At 37.7% G+C, this 17982-nt stretch overlaps 1 protein-coding gene across 4 annotated transcripts in view; it reads right to left on the bottom strand.

Moving 5' to 3' along the window:
* ARHGAP19 (Rho GTPase activating protein 19) overlaps positions 1-17982 on the bottom strand; it is a 61442-nt gene that overhangs the window by 17587 nt on the left and 25873 nt on the right. For all 4 annotated transcript variants that reach the window (XR_014297915.1, XR_014297916.1, XR_014297917.1 and 1 more), the window contains exons 5-8: positions 16934-17160; positions 15132-15218; positions 4026-4091; positions 2583-2774 (exon numbers count right to left, since the gene is read on the bottom strand). Coding sequence is in view for 1 of the 4 variants with exons in the window: in XM_082674264.1 (XP_082530390.1) it covers positions 2583-2774; positions 4026-4091; positions 15132-15218; positions 16934-17160 (572 nt within the window). In the remaining 3 variants the exon portion in view is untranslated. The remainder of the gene's footprint in view (positions 1-2582; positions 2775-4025; positions 4092-15131; positions 15219-16933; positions 17161-17982) is intronic.

Raw genomic sequence — 17982 nt, forward strand, 5'->3', positions numbered from 1 at the left:
AGCTGTAACAGCTCCAGAAAACGCATACCCTTTGGTCATGCCACTTCTAGAAAATAATCTGCAATGAGAATACTTATGAACAAATATGTATAAACTAAAAAATGACCTAATTTCTTTTTTTTTTTTAATTTATTTATTTTTGGCTGTGTTGGGTCTTCGCTGCAGCGCACGGCCTTCTCATTGCAGTGGCTTCTCTTGTTGCAGAGCACGGGCTCTAGGTGTGCGGACTTCAGTAGTTGTGGTGCACGGGCTTAGTTGCTCCACGGCATGTGGAATCTTCCCAGACCAGGGATTGAACCCGTGTCCCCTGCATTGGTAGGCGGATTCTTAACCACTGTGCGACCAGGGAAGTCCCCAAAATGACCTAATTTCCCCTAATATGTCCAGTAGAGGACAAACTGTATATATATATCAGGTTATATATAATAAAATATATGCAACCATTAAAAATGTTTACAGTCTTTTAAGGACATGGAAAATGCTCTGATATAATGTTATATGAAAAGGGCAGGATAGGGCTTCCCTGGTGGCGCTAGTGGTTGAGAGTCCGCCTGCCGATGCAGGAGACACGGGTTTGTGCCCCAGTCCGGGAAGATCCCACATGCCACGGAGCGGCTGCGCCCGTGAGCCATGGCCGCTGAGCCTGCGCGTCCGGAGCCTGTGCTCTGCAACGGGAGAGGCCACAGCAGTGAGAGGCCCGCGTACCGCAAAAAAAAAAAGGGTAGGATATTTTAAAAACTGCATATGTATTATGATCTCAATAAACAAAAAAAATATGAAATACATATTCATGGAAAGAAATACAAGAAGGAAATACTCCAAGATGTTATCAGTGGTTATCCTGGATGATAACAGGTGATTTTTAATTTCTTCTTGACACTCTTCTGGAGGTTTCAATGTTTCTGTAGTGAGTACTCATTATTTTTATAATCATGGAGAATAAATTATGTATAATCATCAAGAACAGTAAAAGTATAGTTTCTTCGAAAATAAATGGCAATATTTTAAATGTATGTGAGGAGTTTGTAAGCATGCATGAGAAAATGCTTAGGCTGTAATGTTTAATGAAAAAGGGAGAAATAAAAGAAAGTATATGGTATGATCATAACTACGTCAAAATAGTGCCTTGGCCAAAAAGTTCGTTCAGGTTTTTCCGTATGGAAAAACAAATTTTTCCATATTCCAAAATATTGCGTTGGCCAACTAACTTTTTTGTCCAACCCAATATATCCACAGGAAAAACACTGAAAGAAATACCCAATATGTAAACACTGGTAGGATGAGTGATTTATTTTCTTTTAATCCTTCTCTATAATTTCCTATTTTTCTAAAAAGAGCAAAACTAATGTTTTTTCCTTTGTATAATCTTTAACCCTCAGTGTTCTTGATGAGGGAAGTCATTTACACCTGTCCTACCTGAATTACTGGCTTAGTTTCTACCAAGAATTAAATCACTACACTGCTTTAAATCTGTAATACTACTTGGCCAACACCCTCTAAAATTCCAGTCATAGCACAGTTTGCTAGATCTCAAAATAACTTTAAAGAGAGTGACAAAGGGAATTCCCTGGTGGTCCAGTGGGTAAGACTCCGTGCTCCCAATGCAGGGGGCCCAGGTTCAATCCCTGGTCGGGGAACTAGATCCCATATGCATGCCGCAACTAAGAAGCCCACATGCTGCAACTAAGACCCAGTGCAGCCTAAATAAATAAATATTAAAAAAACAAAACAAAGAGAGTGACAGAAAATTTCTCTTAAAGGACTTTGTCAATTGTTAAGAACAGCTCAGTTCAACATTTCTAAGCACTTGTTTCTGTCTGGCCCCATGCTTGAGGTTAGATATAAAAAAATAAATAAAAACACAGACATCCCTCAAGAAGTTTCCAGTCGAATAAGAAGTAAAGAGGCTGACTTTGCCTGTTTAGCTAAAATTCAAGAGGGGCTGAGACAAAATAATTTTCCTGAGAAAGAAACTAACCAAGTCATCAATATTTACGCAAGCTATACTTTGAGTCTCAAGATAGCAAATGAGAGACCTAATTTTGCTCCCATAGCTCCAAAAAAAACAAACTCAGCCACTAGAATTCCTATTTCTAGTATCACACTAGGCCCTTGATTTAGTGTTTTCTAACTGCAAACAATGTCACTAGTAAGAACTACCACTTTTTCTCTGCTATGGCAGCCACTTTACATAGATTCTTTCTAATCTTTACAACCATGAAACATGGGCATTCCAATTACCATTTTACAAACAAGAAAATTGAAATTCAGCAAGATTAAGTTCTTTGCCAAGAAAATATGAAGGGTATAAATGTCATACATGACCAAATTAGAGAAACTAACCACATTGGATCCTTCTGCTTACTCTAGAAATCCAAGAGCCTCCACCCCTTTCTCTAGTGGGGCAATAGTACAGAGATCACCACTGAGGTTCCATAGACAAGTTCGCTTTCTTGGCTAAACCAAAGCTTGGACCAGTAAGAGACAAAAATTAAATGAAATTCTTAATAATATTCCCTAGTGATTCTACAAGCAAAAATCACATTCCTAAAGCCCTGTCACTGTCTCCCTGCCTTCGGCACCTGTCTGATAAGCTGTTTCTTCTTTGCCGACTCTGGCATATTGTGAACATGTTGGAACAATTCTCTTAGTGCCTCTCCCGTACGCTGCTGGGTCTCCTCCTGATGAAGGCAGGAATCTCGCTGGTTCCATTTCTGAGATCTTGTCACTTGGAAGGAGCTGGTATGACACGAAGCTATCAGATCAAGATCATCCTATGGAAAATTTAAAAGAAAAGTGAATTAATATATCCTGCCAGGTTTGTTTCCAGATTCCCACCACACTGGAACAAAAAAAGGGGAGATGTGGGAAACATGGTATACTCTTACATGGAGGAACGAGAAAAATCTAAACACTATCATCAGATAAAGAGAAACCTACAATTATAGACTATATCAACAGCCCACTTCCATGACCTGCCCAGAAAACCTAAATTCATTTAGAATATTGCTACCAAAAATTATATTTATATAATAGGCCAGTTTTCAGAGCATCCTTTAATCTCACATAACTTTCATTGGTATCCTATGAGTTAAGCAGTGAAAGTATATTACTCCCATTTCATTGAAGAAGAAATTGAAGTTAAGCTATAAGTTTAAAATCATCTAAAAAATCATCTAGATACTAACGTGACAGACCCATCTTAGAGACCAAGTACACTGGTTCTTGGCTGGTGCTCAAATGACAATATGTGATAACTACACAGCAGTGGTAGAGGAACAAAAACAACTCTCTAAGAAAAACCATACTCCAGTTAAACTAGCTGAAATAAAATCCTGTTTTCCTGGTCACACCAAATATTTGCTGAATGAGAGGTAGAAACCAACAGGAGCAGAAAAAAAAGCATAAGATGACAGCTTAAGTTTCTAATCAAGACAGACTAAAAAAACAATCATCAAAAAGTGCTTGTGATGTTTTTTTAAACTTCTCACTTTTAAAACTCAATAATCATGTAATCTTGTTAATAAGCATCACACATTTGCTTTCTAAAGCTCATAAGGTCTCAAGTCTTCTAGACATTTCAGAGTGTTACCTTACCACCAAACTTGAAAGAATGTATTACATAAAACTGTAATTTCATAACTAAAAATATTTAATACATTTGCTATTTACAGACTTTTTTTCAACTATAACACATTTTATTTTCTTATGTCTTTACTTTGATTTCATACTTTGTTTTAAAACTCCACTAATTTGGGCTTCCCTGGTGGCGCAGTGGTTGACAGTCCGCCTGCCGATGCAGGGGACATGGGTTAGTGCCCCAATCTGGGAAGATCCCACATGCCGCGGAGCAGCTAGGCCCATGAGCCATGGCCTCTGAGCCTGCACGTCCGGAGCCTGTGCTCCACAACAGGAGAGGCCACAACAGTGAGAGGCCCGTGTACCGCAAAAAAAAAAAAAAAAAACTCCACTAATATTAACTAGCTCTCTCCTTGTTTGGGCTAAGAGTAATTTCCTATTCTTACCTTTGATGCTTGCGTTCTAGAACCCAAATAGTTCAATCTGGCACATTCCCGAATATAAGCAGGAGCCTGGGCAGGATATAAAAGAAAAACAAGAACAAATGGTTAGCAGAATCTAAAATTCTTTCAGGTCATAAGGACAGGGGTTCTTAAAATGATCTGACTGGCAGATTACTCTGGAAAAACAAAAGATCCTCAAAATACCCTATTTCATAGTTTCCTTTTTCTTGCCACCAAAAAGATAGCTCAACAAATCCAACAGGAAAACTGTGACAAGACACTACTGTAGTTTTAAAAATCATATATGGCATATGTGTGTGTATATATATGATTTTTTCAAATAAGCCACAACAGACATTTGTAGTAATGTTTATATTTGACAGAAACTACCCCCAAATCCTCACAAATTTCAAGTGGTCCCTAAATCACATTTTAGAATCACTGTATAGAAAATACCATTTAGAATTACTATGGAGTAACAACAGACAAGGAGGAATTTAGCTTATTGGTATATTACCCGGAATCCTGTGATAAGCATCCTGACACAGTCCTAGTAGAAGTGTAAATAATGCAACCACTATGAAAGAGAATTTGGCAGCATCTAAAAAAATTACATTTTCATTTACCCTTTAAACCAGAAATTTCACTTCTGAAAATCTATCCTGAAGATATTACTCCAGAAATACAAAACATACTTGCATAAGATTAATCAAAATATTAGACACAACCGAAATGTCTATTAATAGGAGGATGGTTAAATAAACTTTTATACATCCATACAACACAGTACTATGCAGTTATTAAAAATGAGAGAAGGGAGGGAGGGAAGAAACACTTTACGAACTGATATGAGTGATTTCCAGGATCTGCTGTTGAGTGAGAAAAGTTACAGAGCAGTGTATAAAGCACTTGTGTAAGGAAGAAGAGGAAATAAAAATATACACACATATACACAATAATTTGTTTTTACAAAAAGAAACACAAAGAAAACACTAAGAGAATAAACCATAAAACAATGAAAATGGTTAGGGAAAGGACTGAAATTTCTCTAAATATACCTTTTTTGTGTAGTTTTGACTTTTTAACCATATAAATATACCAGAGGTTCAAAAAATAAAATTAAATCCAAAAGGAAAAGAGGCAAACACTAAACCTGTACAACAACAACAACAAAATATATCTGTGTATCAAATTGAAAAAAAAAAAAAGGGACTTCCCTGGTGGTCCAGTGGCTAAGACGCCATGCTCCCAATGCAGGGGGCCAGGTTCAATCCCTGGTCAGCAAACTAGATCCCACATGCCGAAACTAAGAGTTCGCATGCCGCAATTAAAGATCTCGCATGCTGCAACTAAAGATCCCGCATGTCATAACTAAGATCTGGCACAGCCAAATAAGTAAATAAATATGTTTTTTTAAATGATAACATAAGCACAGAGAAAGGAATTATTTCACCTAACTTTTGAAAACTGTATTCTGACTATACAACCTTAGTGAGATATATTCAAGGGAAAAGGAACTGTAAGGAAATCCTAAACTTCCATCAACAGATTTACAGAAGTTTATTGTTAGTAGTAATAGTTCTATTATTTTGAAATTAATTTATTATATTGTAGGATAAAGCAACTAACATATATAAATGCTATTAAAATCTGGAATTTACAATGTAAAAATTTACATTTATACAAATATAAAGTAAAAGAAGTCAAGAAAAAGCTCTGTAGTGTTAAATTATACTCCAATAAACATGTAAAAAAAAATCCTCTGAACAATTATTTTAATCCTCTATTTTACTTTGAGGAAGATATGAAATTATTTTTTAGGATGTCTCAAATAGAGGGAAAAAAAGAAACCCTGATAAAGATTGAAGATGTATCTAAAACTACTGTCTCCATCAACAAAATCCATGTAAATACCTAAAATTCAGTGGAATAGCCAGTACATACCTAATTGACAGCCTGGAACTTCTGAATAGATCTGACCAATATATTTTTTTAAAAAACCTTCAAAACTATGTCAACAAATCCTGTTAATGTCTTGAAAATCAGAGTCCTGCTGTCAAGTCTCTTAAGCTATCCCTTATCTCTTTCCACTCAGCCTAGTGTCAAATATAGATGAGAGAAACATAGTCATTGCTACTAGCCTAAGCACATGTACTTTCTCTTCACAAATGGTATGTAATTATTTTGAGCTTAAAATAAATGAATAACAATATTATTTAAAAAATTTAAAAAAAAATCTGAATTGGAAATACTAATATGAACTAATGATTTCTTTTTAAAAAAATTTTAATTCTATTCCTTGCCCTCAAAGAGCCTAGAAGCAATGACACCCAAGAAACAATCAGTACGTATACCCAGTGTCAGTGGAAGAAATTAGGGCTACCTGAAGAAAATAATTGATTCCAGGCCCAGGGCAGAGCAAGTATAAAGTAAGGTGGGGACATTTATGCCAGGATGGAAACACTCAAAGACTAATGGAGTCCTGTCAAAAAGACACAGCAGGAAGCAGCTTACAAGGGCTATCACAGGCCAAATTTGGTACAATTTGAAAATCAAAATTAACAACTGAAATTGACTAACACTTTGAATAACTAAAAATCCATGGGTCTACAGAGACTCATAATAAAAGAGACCAAGAGAGAGAAGGAAAGCTCTTCTCCAAAGAAGAAAGTCAGCTAATAAAGATTAATAATATAATTAGAAAATCACTGTTTTGTGATACACAATATAGTTATACTGTCCAGCAGGATTATCAGTGGATGCTAAACCATTATATTAGTTAATTGCCCTGCAGGTTACTTACTACTTGCAAAGGGGAAAATGTACCTTTATAATTGAGAGATGTGACAAGTAGCAAAATTAGCATTACTGAGAGTAAGACAATCTACATTCTGTGCCTCCTAATGTGATGCAATATGATGTATACAAACATCACCTATGAATCTTTGCCAAAAATGCTTAACCTGAATCTAATCAAGCCTCTAAACCTAACTTGTGGTTTATAGGAACTACATAGAAAGGGATGAAGGAACAGGTTAAATAACCTTGAAAAAACAGTAAGACAAATTTAAAATGTGGAATATTCTACAATAGGCCTGAATGCTTCAACAAATCAATGACATGAAGATAAAGGGTAGTAATTATTCCAGATTAAAAGTGATATAACAATCGAAAGCAACACATAAGCCTTGATCAGTTTATGTTTTGTTTTGGTTTTTTACATCTTTATTGGAACATAATTGCTTCACAATGGTGTGTTAGTTTCTGTTGTACAACAAAGTAAATCAGCTATATGTACCCATATATCCCCATATCTCCTCCCTCTTGCATCTCCCTCCCACCCTCCCTATCCCACCCCTCTAGGTAGTCACAAGGCACCGAGCTGATCTCCCTGGGCTATGCGGCTGCTTCCCACTAGCTATCTATTTTACATTTGGTAGTGTATATATGTCAAGTTTATGTTTTTTATATATTTTTAAATAAATTTATTTATTTATTTTGGCTGCATTGGGTCTTTGTTGCTGTGCACAGGCTTTCTCTAGTTGCGGCGTGTGGGCTTTCTCTAGTTGCGGCGAGTGGCGGCTACTTTTTGTTGCAGTGAGCGGGCTTCTCAATGCTATGGCTTCTCTTGTTGCGGAGCACGGGCTCTAGGCGCGCGGGCTTCAGTAATTGTGGCACACAGGCTCAGTAGTTATGGCTCGCAGGCTCTAGAGTGCAGACTCAGTAGTTGTGGCGCACGGGCTTAGTTACTCTGCAGCGTGTGGGATCTTACTGGACCAGGGCTCAAACCCGTGTCCCCTGCATTGGCGGGTGGATTCTTAACCACTGCGCCACCAGGGAAGTCTAAGTTTACGTTTTTTAAAAAAGCAGCTATGAAATACATTCTTAGGACAACTGGGGAATTTAAATATGAACTGAATATTAGCTGATATGAAATTCTTGTAAATCTTCTTAGATGTGATAACAATACTGTGACTATTAGGAGAATATTCGTATTCTTAGGAGATGCATGCTTAAGTATTAAAGGACAAAATATCATGATATCAGTGGTTCAGGCAAAAAAAAAAAAAAAAAAAGCATGAATATATAGAGGACTTCCCTGGTGGTGCAGTGGTTAAGAATCCGCCTGCTGACACAGGGGCACGTGTTTGAGCCCTGGCCCGGGAGGATCCCACATGCCACGGAGCAACTAAGCCTGTGCGCCACAACTACTGAGCCTACACTCTAGAGCCTGTGAGCAGCAACTACTGAGCCCGCATGCCTGGAGCCCATGTTCCGCAACAAGAGAAGCCACTGCAATGAGGAGCCCACGCACAGCAATGAGAAGCAGTCCCCGCTCGCCGCAGCTAAAGAAAGCCTGCACGTAGCAACAAAGACCCAACGCAGCCAAAAATCAATCAATCAATTAATTAATTAATTTAAAAAAATATATATATATATATATAGAGAGAGAGAGAGAGAGAGATAAAGCAAATATGGCAAATGGTGACATTTGTTGAATCTGAGAGTTATCTGTTTCACTCTTTCAACTTTTCTCTATATTTGAAAAACTTCACAAAGAAGTTTTCAAAAAAGAGTCTCATGACAAAGACATTATGCTATCTATAGTTTAATTTTTACCTTGGTAAATTATAAAGCAGAGCCAAAGGAAATTTCCTCCAAACAAGAATATGACAGCCCACATCACCTATTCTATAACTTCTTTTAAAAAAAAAAAAAAAAAAAACCTCTGCCCCAAAAAGATACTATAAGCTGAAGGGATACTCAGAAAGGGAGCCAGAAGCAGACAGGTTTAAACGAAAATCTGAGGGTCCAAGGTATTTTACAGTTCATAGGACTTCCCAGATAAAATGGGAATTGGCCTCAACTATATATACGTCATAATTCCCTAGGAAAAGATGTGGTGACTCCTATTGAAAAGAGAGAAAACCAGACTAGGTCAGATGGACTGATAACAGTAGAGGATAGAACTATAAATAGTTAGGAATAATTTTAGAGAAAAAAAATTCAAAGAACACAGAATGAGGCAACATAGAATCTGAGGATTAGGAGGTAAACCGTCCACCCAAGGAAACCTGAGAACAAGAAAAAGACAACAAAGGGACTTCCCTGGTGGTCCAGTGGGTAAGACTCCACGCTCCCAATGCAGGGGGCCCAGGTTGGATCCCTGGTCAGGGAACTAGATCCTGCATGCATGCCGCAACTAAGAGTCCACATGCTACAACTAAGAAGCCCACACACCACAACTAAGAAGCCCGCATGCCGCAACTAAAAGATCCCACACGCGGCAACGAAGATCCTGAGTGCCGTAACTAAGACCCGGCGCAGCCTAATAAGTGAATAATTTTTTTTTAATTTATTAAAATAAAAAGGAAGACAACAAAGCACAAGAAGAACAAATCTGGGGTAAAGTAGGACCTCAGAATAAGTATAGAGCACACAGAACAATCAACCATTTTTCATCCAGGAACAGCTCAGGGAAGAACCTACTCAGCCAAAGTGGTGAAGCAGATGCCCACAAGGACAATGGTTCTGACTCAAATCCAAAGAGAAAAGTCCTGAGACTAAAATAAGTCTCAAAAAAAAAAAAAAAAGACATTCTTTGTCTCCTTTAGAGATAAACAGAGGCTCAAAGAGTGCTCACACTAGCCTGGAAACAAAGGTAAATAGCAAATAAGAATCAAAACCCCAAGGATTGAGGAGCTAAAAGAGGGATCTATGGAAGAGAAAGGAAGAGTAAAAATAGAGAATGTCTGAAAGAATCTAATAATTAGAACTTGTACCAAGCCAAATTACATCTAGGAGACTGTACTCATGTTTTATCTCTAAGGTTTGTACAATCTGTATTCTCAAGATCCTCCACAGTGATATGTTATCTGACATAGTAAAAGGGACTTTGCTGGTGTGATTAAGTTAAAGACCTTGCAATGGCGAGAGTATCCTAGGCTATCCAGGCAGGTCCACTATAATCACATGGGTCCTTACAAGCAGAGAACCTTTCCCAGCTGTGGTTAGAAGGAAACATCACTATGGAAGAAGGATCAGAAAGACACAACATTGCTAGCCTTGAAGATGGAGGTAGGGGACTAGGATCCAAGGGGACTATGATCCAAGGACTATGATCCAACTTCTAGATCAACCTCTAGAAGTTGGAAAAGGCAAGTAAACGGATTTTCCCCTAGAACATCCAGAAAGGATTGCATCCCTGCCAACACCTTAATTTTAGCCCAGTGAGACTCATGTCAGACTTCTGACCTACAAAACTGTAAGATAACAAATTTGTGTTGTTTTAAGTCACTTTAAAAAAATCCTTCACAGTGAAGTACAACTTCATTGCATATTTGAATTGTACTGGACAATGAGCAAGAGAGAATGGGCTCTACAGGTAAAGAGATCAGAAGGTGGAAAAGTTAGAAACCATGAGATTCAATGAGATCTCTGAGAACCCACCTCTCTTTCAACTTGTGGTGGTGGGCTATGAAAAGTTAATCTCATATCAGTGGTAACAAGAGAACGCAACAGAAGGAGAGTTCTATTAGGAACTGCACCTAGAAATTCCCCATCTTGATTCACAACTACTGTCAGTTAATTGCACTCTCCGTACACACAACTCCTCTCAACTTATTCCTATAAATCCATGCTTTGGAACTAGCTCTTCCCCTAAATGAGAAGTATATAAAGAACTGGCTTGAAAGATCTTTGTTCATCATTAAAAACCATTCTTTCTCCTGTTGTCCTATGTCTACTGCTCTAATTCACTTACCTAGATCTTGACTTCTAATTGACCATAATCTTTGACTTCGGCACCTAAGCCCTGACCCTTTGTTTTACAGCCTACTAAATCAAAGATTCTGATCTGTCATTTCTAAACTCTGGACTTTGGATCACTTGCCATCCTGTAGTGGGTAAATCCTACGGTGGCCTCCATGTTCACATTCTGCATAATTCCCTCTTCCTGAGTGTGAATGGACTTGTGACTTGTTTCTAACCAAAAGAATATTGGTGACTGAATGTTGCTCCTGTGATGATCAGGTTATATAATATGCTAAAGTGATGGGATGGCATAACTGTGATTAAATTATGATATATACATTTATAATACATTATATATATAAAATATGTATTATATATAAGATATATATAAAATATATCTTCATCTGAATCTTGTTAGAACATACTAGAGAGACTCTCCTGTTGGCCTTGCAGAATCAAGCTACTATAAAGTAAGAAGAGAGACAAATTGAAGGAAAAACTATGTTAAACAAAAAGGAACCAAAAGTAGCCAGAGCAACTAGGTAAGAAAAAGAAATAAAAAAGAGCCAAATTGGAAAGGAGTAACATTATCTCTGTTCATAGATGATATGATCTTATATATAGAAAACTCTAAAGATTTCAAAGAAAAATTGTTAGAACTGATAAACAAATTCAGCAAAGTAGCAGGATACAAAGTCAACACACAAAAATCAGTTGTATTTCTATACACTAACAATGAACAATCCAAAAAGGAAATTAAGAAAACAATTACATTTACAATAGCATCAAAAAGAATAAAATACTTAGGAATTAACTTAACCAAGGAGATGAAAGATTTGTACAATGAAAACTACAAAACATTAACGAAAAAAATTAAAGTCAACATAAATAAATGGAAAGACATCCCCTGTTCATGGATTGGAAGACTTAACACTGTTAAAATGTCAGTACTACCCAAAATAATCTACTGCAATCCCTATCAAAATCCCAACGACAGTTTTTGTAGAAATAGAAAAATCAGGACATCCCTGGTGGCGCAATAGTTAAGAATCCGCCTGCCAATGCAGGGGACACAGGTTTGAGCCCTGGTCCCGGAAGATCCCACATACTGTGGAGCAACTAAGACCATGCACCAAAACTACTGAGCCTGTGCTCTAGAGCCCGCAAGCCACAACTATGGAGCCCACATGTCACAACTACTGAAGCCCGAGCACCTAGAGCCTGTGCTCCGCAACAAGAGAAGCCACCGCAATGAGAAGCCCACGCACTGCAACCAAGAGTAGCCCCCGCTTGCTGCAACTAGAGAAAGCCCACGCACAGCAACAAAGACCCAACGCAGCCAAAAATAAATAAATATATAAATAAATTTATATATTAAAAAAAAAGGAAATAGAAAAATCCATCCTAAAATTCATATGAAATCTCAAGGGACCCCCAATAGCTAAAACAATCTTGAAAAAGAACAATGCTAGAAGACTCACATTTCCTTATTTCAAAACTTACTACAAAGCTACAGTAATCAAAACAGTATGGTACTGGCATAAAGATAAACATATAGACCAACTGAATAGAATAGAGTCCAGAGATAAACCCTCAAATATACGAATTTTCAACAAGAGTGGCAAGACTATTCAATGGGGAAAGGACAGTTTTTTCAACAAATGATGTTGGTAAAACTGGATATCCACATGCAAAAGGATGAAGTTGGACCACTACCTAATACCATATACAAAAATTACCCAGAATAGATAAATGTAAGATGTAAAACAATAAAACTCTTAAAAGAAAGTAAAGGGCAAAGCCTTCACAGCATTGGATTTGGCAATGATTTCTTGCATATGACACCAAAAGCACAGGCAACAAAAGAAAAAAATAGACAAATGGGACTTCATAAAAATTTTTAAATTTTGTGCAGCAAGACACTATCAACAGAGTAAAAGGCAATCCACAGAATGGGAGGAAATACTTGCACATCATAAATCTGATAAGGGTTTAATATCTAGAATATATAAAGAACACCTGCAACTCAATAACAAAAAAGCAAACAACCCAATTCAAACATGGGTGGGAATTCCCTGCTGGTCCAGTGGTTAGGACTTGGTGCTTTCACTGCTGTGGCCTGGGTTCAATCCCTGGTCAGGGAACTAAGATCCCACAAGCCGCATGGTGCAGCCAAAAAAAAATGGGCAAAGGACTTGAATAGACATTTCTCCAAAGAAGATACGCAGATAAGCAACAAGCACATGAAAAGATGTTCAACATCACATCACTAATCATTAGGAAAATGCAAACTGAAACTACAATGAGTTACCACCTCACAACCATTAACACAGCTATAATCAAAAAAATTCCCAAAACAAAGTAACAAGTGTTGGTGAGGATGCAAAGTAATGGGAACCCTTGTGCCTTGTTGGTGAGACGGTAAAATGTAAGCATTATAGCAACTATGGAAAACAGTATGGCAGTTCTGTTAGAATTACCATATGATCCAGTAATTCCACTTCTGGGTATAGAGTCATACCTGAGGATCCAAGGTTACTGGTTCCAGGATTTCCCCATGGATACCAAAATCCACAGATACTCAAGTCCCTTATATAAAATGGCACAGTATCTGCATATAACCTATACACATCTTCCTGTATACTTTAAATCATATGTCGATTACTTATAATACCTAATACAATGCAAATGCTATGTAAATAGTTGTAAATACAATGTAAGTGATATATAAATAGTTGCTGGTGTGCAGCAAATTCAAGTTTTGCTTTTTGGAACTTTCTAGAATTTTTTTTCCAAATATTTTTAATCTGCCATTGGTTGAATCTGTGGATGGGGAACCCACAGATACAGAGAGCCAACTATATACCCAAAAGAATTAAAAACAGAGTCTAGAAGACATATTGTATGTCCATGTTCAGAGAAGCATTATTCACAAGCACTAAATGTGGAGGGAACCCAAGTGTCCTCAACAGATGAATGGATAAGCAAAATGTGGTATATACAGTGAATGAAATGTCAGCCTTAAAAAGGAAGGAAATCCTGACAAATGCTACAACATAGATGAACCTTGAAGACATTATGCTAAAGGAAATAAGCCAATCACTAAAATTGATTGATTCCACTTTTATGACATACTTAAAGTGGTCAAAATCGTACAGACAGAAAGTAGAATGGTGGTTGCCAGGGCCAAGGGGGAGGGATGAATGGGGAGTTATGTTTAATGGGTATAGCGTTTCAGTTTTGCAAGATGAAAAGAGTTCTGGCGATGGATGGTGGTGATGGTTTACATAATAATATGAATGTAATTAATGCCACTGGCCTGTACACATATAGTAAATGTTGTCATATGTATTTTACCACATTTTTCTTTTTTTTAATTGAAGAAAGACAAAAAAAGAACCAGAACTGAGTGGTCTTAAAAATTCTCAGCCTTGGGCTTCCCTGGTGGCGCAGTGGTTGAGAGTCTGCCTGCCGATGCAGGGGACATGGGTTCGTGCCCCGGTACGGGAAGATCCCACATGCCGCGGAGCGGCTAGGCCCGTGAGCCATGGCTGCTGAGCCTACGCGTCCGGAGCCTGTGCTCTGCAACGGGAGAGGCCACAACAGTGAAAGGCCCACATACCGCAAAAAAAAAAAAAAAAAAAAAAAAAATTCTCAGCCTTTCCAGATGGCAAAAGATGCTAAAATTAAGAAATTCACCATCAGGAAAGTATACTCTAAAGAAAAGGCCAAGGATGTGACTATGCAACTTTTTGCTAAAAATCTTAGAAACATTAAAAGGTCAGAATATTCAGTTACACAAAGGGCCCTTTCAAAGAGTAAAAGGTATGCCTACCAGATACTCTCAATCCAACCAGAGGGCCTCCAGGAAGCTTAAAGGTATTGTCCCTCAGCCTTCTCAGCAAGAGTCCAAGAAAGAGATGGGTTTATCTTTAAATTTATCTTCTGAGTGAATCCCACTAAAATCCACAGAGACCCACTAAATTATTGAGAAAATCATGTTGACAGACATGTTTGCATTAAAAAGGACAATAAATACAAGATGAAAGGAGGCTGTCAAAATTCTACTGGCTGGAAGCAGACAGGATAAAAGTACTCTGCTTCCAACATCTGCTGTCTTTCATGAAAAAGGAAGGATGACTCGGGCATGGAGCCAATTGCCCAGGGGGAAGAGCCCTACTCAGCTTCTAGGTACCTCCATATTCTTCCCCACCTTAGTTGTTCCCTCTGAGTTTTACCACTGTCCGATCTGGTTTCCAGTTCCAGTCAGGGCCTTTCTTATCTAGTCATCTTAATAGCCCTCTCAGGATCCCACCGTGTTCCATCCTCCTTGTCCAAATCCCATTCATTACCTACCTTAAAAAGTTTCTGAGAGTGTTTAATCATAAAAGTCATCCCATTGTTTAACTTTGTGATATTCTCTTGAAGGTCATTTGCAGTGACCTATTCAGAGCAAAAGAAACCAAAAAAGGGAGATGAAAAGCTGGGAGGTAGAAGGCAGATACTCCCATTTACTTATCAGTAAGCTAATTCTTTCAAACATACGATAGTTTCTATCTCCAAGAAAGCTGACTCTAATACAACATTTAATTCTGGAAAGGTTTTTTGGTTCAGCAGGTTTCCACTAGAGATGATATAATCTAGGAAGAACCACGTGTCCCTGAAGTGATCAGGAAATCCTTGAGAACCAATCTTCATTTCCTAATTCTGCCTGATAATCAGACATACATGCAGAGTTACTAAAGAAGATCTACCCTGGGAAAAGGGGAAAGAAGAATAGAATCTGTAACAATCACCAAGGACATTGCTCTCTAGAGAAACTACAGTTTCTCCAAAGACGAAAGAGAACTGTCACTACTAATTGATACCAGAGGTGACATCTGTTTCTTAAAAACACAGTCACATGGTCACTGATTACCTTCTCTTGTTTCCTCTGCCTTTTTTTTAAGCACTTCAGCATATCTACTATACCAAAGCCCGCATCCTCAACATGTATCTTTGTTACTTAATGTTTGCTTATACTAAGACCTCTTTCACAGGTTTCTCTTTACAGTCAATGCTTCTCTTTACAGTCACAGATCACTTACTCCTTTTCAGTCTCAGTAGCTCGTTCTAAAATTCTTTCACTACGAGGCTTTATCTCCTTAACATGGACAAATGTTGGTGTGTCTTTTTCTTCTCACACACCTCCCCTTCATCAACCTTTCTCTGGGCAGAAGCTCTTCCTGGCCCAGAGCTTTATATTATTTTTTCACTAGTTGCTTGTTAGGCAAAACATCTTACACAACCTCTCTCCTTTACCTTCCTTTTCTCATTTCCTATAATCCCCCAAATCTTTTGTAAGTCACTATATCCCATCTATTTCTATTATCTTCCCAACAATCCTGTCAAGTAAGTGGAAAAGGTGCTATTATGCCCAGCTTAAAGAGGAGGAGCCTACGCATAGAAAGAGGAAAGGACACAGTTAACAGGGGTTTGCAGCTTCCAACCCAGTTATCCTGACTCTAATTCCATCATACAGTAAAACCTATTTTATGAATGGACAGGAATATGAAGCTACGTGCTTCCAGGCCAAGAATTAGTTCAAAAGCCTTTAGATAATGCACTTCTCGTGTAAGTCACTAAGAAGGGCATGGTCTCAGTAATAAGAAGCATATTCAGCTTTATTTAAGGAGAGTACATCTATAGGATATAGAAAAGCTACAACAAGGCAGGATTGCTCTCTGTGTCATCTTATCTAAAAGCTCAGTGACACTATCCTGTAAGATCATACAGCTCTATTCTAAATTTATACCATTCAATCTTCAGAAATCAATTTGATTTCCCAAGAAGACTTTCATGTTAAGAAGGAATTTACATTGACCAGCCAAAATCAGTATTCTAGTTTATTTAGTAGCTATATTTTCCTCTAAGAATTTCCACTAATAAATTGCTAATCAGGTTTGTCAAGAGATTGACTTATAATTTATAAGCAAGATTAACAGGAATTGGCCCCCTCAGGTTTAATAACTCTTAAATGAACTAATAAAGGAAGTTCCTAGCCTTGTAAAGCTGAAGACTAGACCTTGGGCCCTTGATAACCTCACCAAGGTACAGCCATAGGACGAGGGCCAGCCCAAGAAAACCAAGCAGTCTTTCCTTTTTCCCTCAACACTTACATTTTTTGGCCACAAGACATGGGGCGCAAACATAAGGGCAAGGTTATAGGCAGACATCTTATTCTTGTCTTGTTTCTTTGCTGTCTGGTACAGGAGATCAAGCAATAACTTCAGCAAGTTACGATTGGGTGGAGGGAGAATGAGGAATAGCAACTGAAGAGCCTCAATTTGCCGCTCTTTATCTGGTACATTGGTCTTGTTTCCTTTATCATCAAACTGCATCAAATCTTGAGGACAAAAGAGGTGATTGCAAAGGAGGGAGAAAATACAAGCAAGAAAAAAAATCAATGCTCCTACTATTTATTATAATCAAAGAAAGAAAAAAAAAGAATCAAGCATAAATAGAGATTATAGCAAAATATAATAACAAAATAATGTCAATACAACTCAATAATTAAAAGAGAAAAACCCCATCAAAAATGGGCAAAAGACTTAAATAAACATTCCTCCAAAGAAGACATACAAGTGGCCAGTAAGCATTTGTATACTCAGTATCATTAGCTATCAGAGAAATGTAAATCAAAACCAAAATGAGATACTGCTTCATAACCAGAGGTGTGGCTATAGTCAAAAAGACTGACAATAACAAGTGTTGCCAAGAATGCTGAGAAAATTAAACTCTCCTACACTGCTGGTGGGAATGTAAAATGGTGTGATCACTTTGGAAAACTGTTTGGCAGTTCCTCAAAAAGTTAAACATAGAGTTACCATATGACTTAGCAATCCCATTCCTAGGTATATACTCAAGAGAAATGAAAACATGTCCACACATATCTTTAATAACGCCACCCCTTCACATTTCCTCACCAAGATATTTTACTGCTAAAAAAATATGAGAGTGAATTATGCCCTGATAACAGGATGATCCAGGCAGCTCCTTATGGAGTCAGAATCATTGTTTCTCCCCTAACAAGCTACACAGGTTATCAATAAAAACAGTCCCCTAGATAATCAGAATTTCAAAAGACACTGAAAACCATTTGGGTATAATTCATATAGACCTGAAAATGATAACAACGTGTTGTTGAAACTGTTTAACTTCAAAAGTA

Source organism: Grampus griseus (assembly GCF_964374135.1).
Source record: "Grampus griseus genome assembly, chromosome: 16".
NCBI classification, from domain to species: Eukaryota; Metazoa; Chordata; class Mammalia; order Artiodactyla; family Delphinidae; genus Grampus; species Grampus griseus.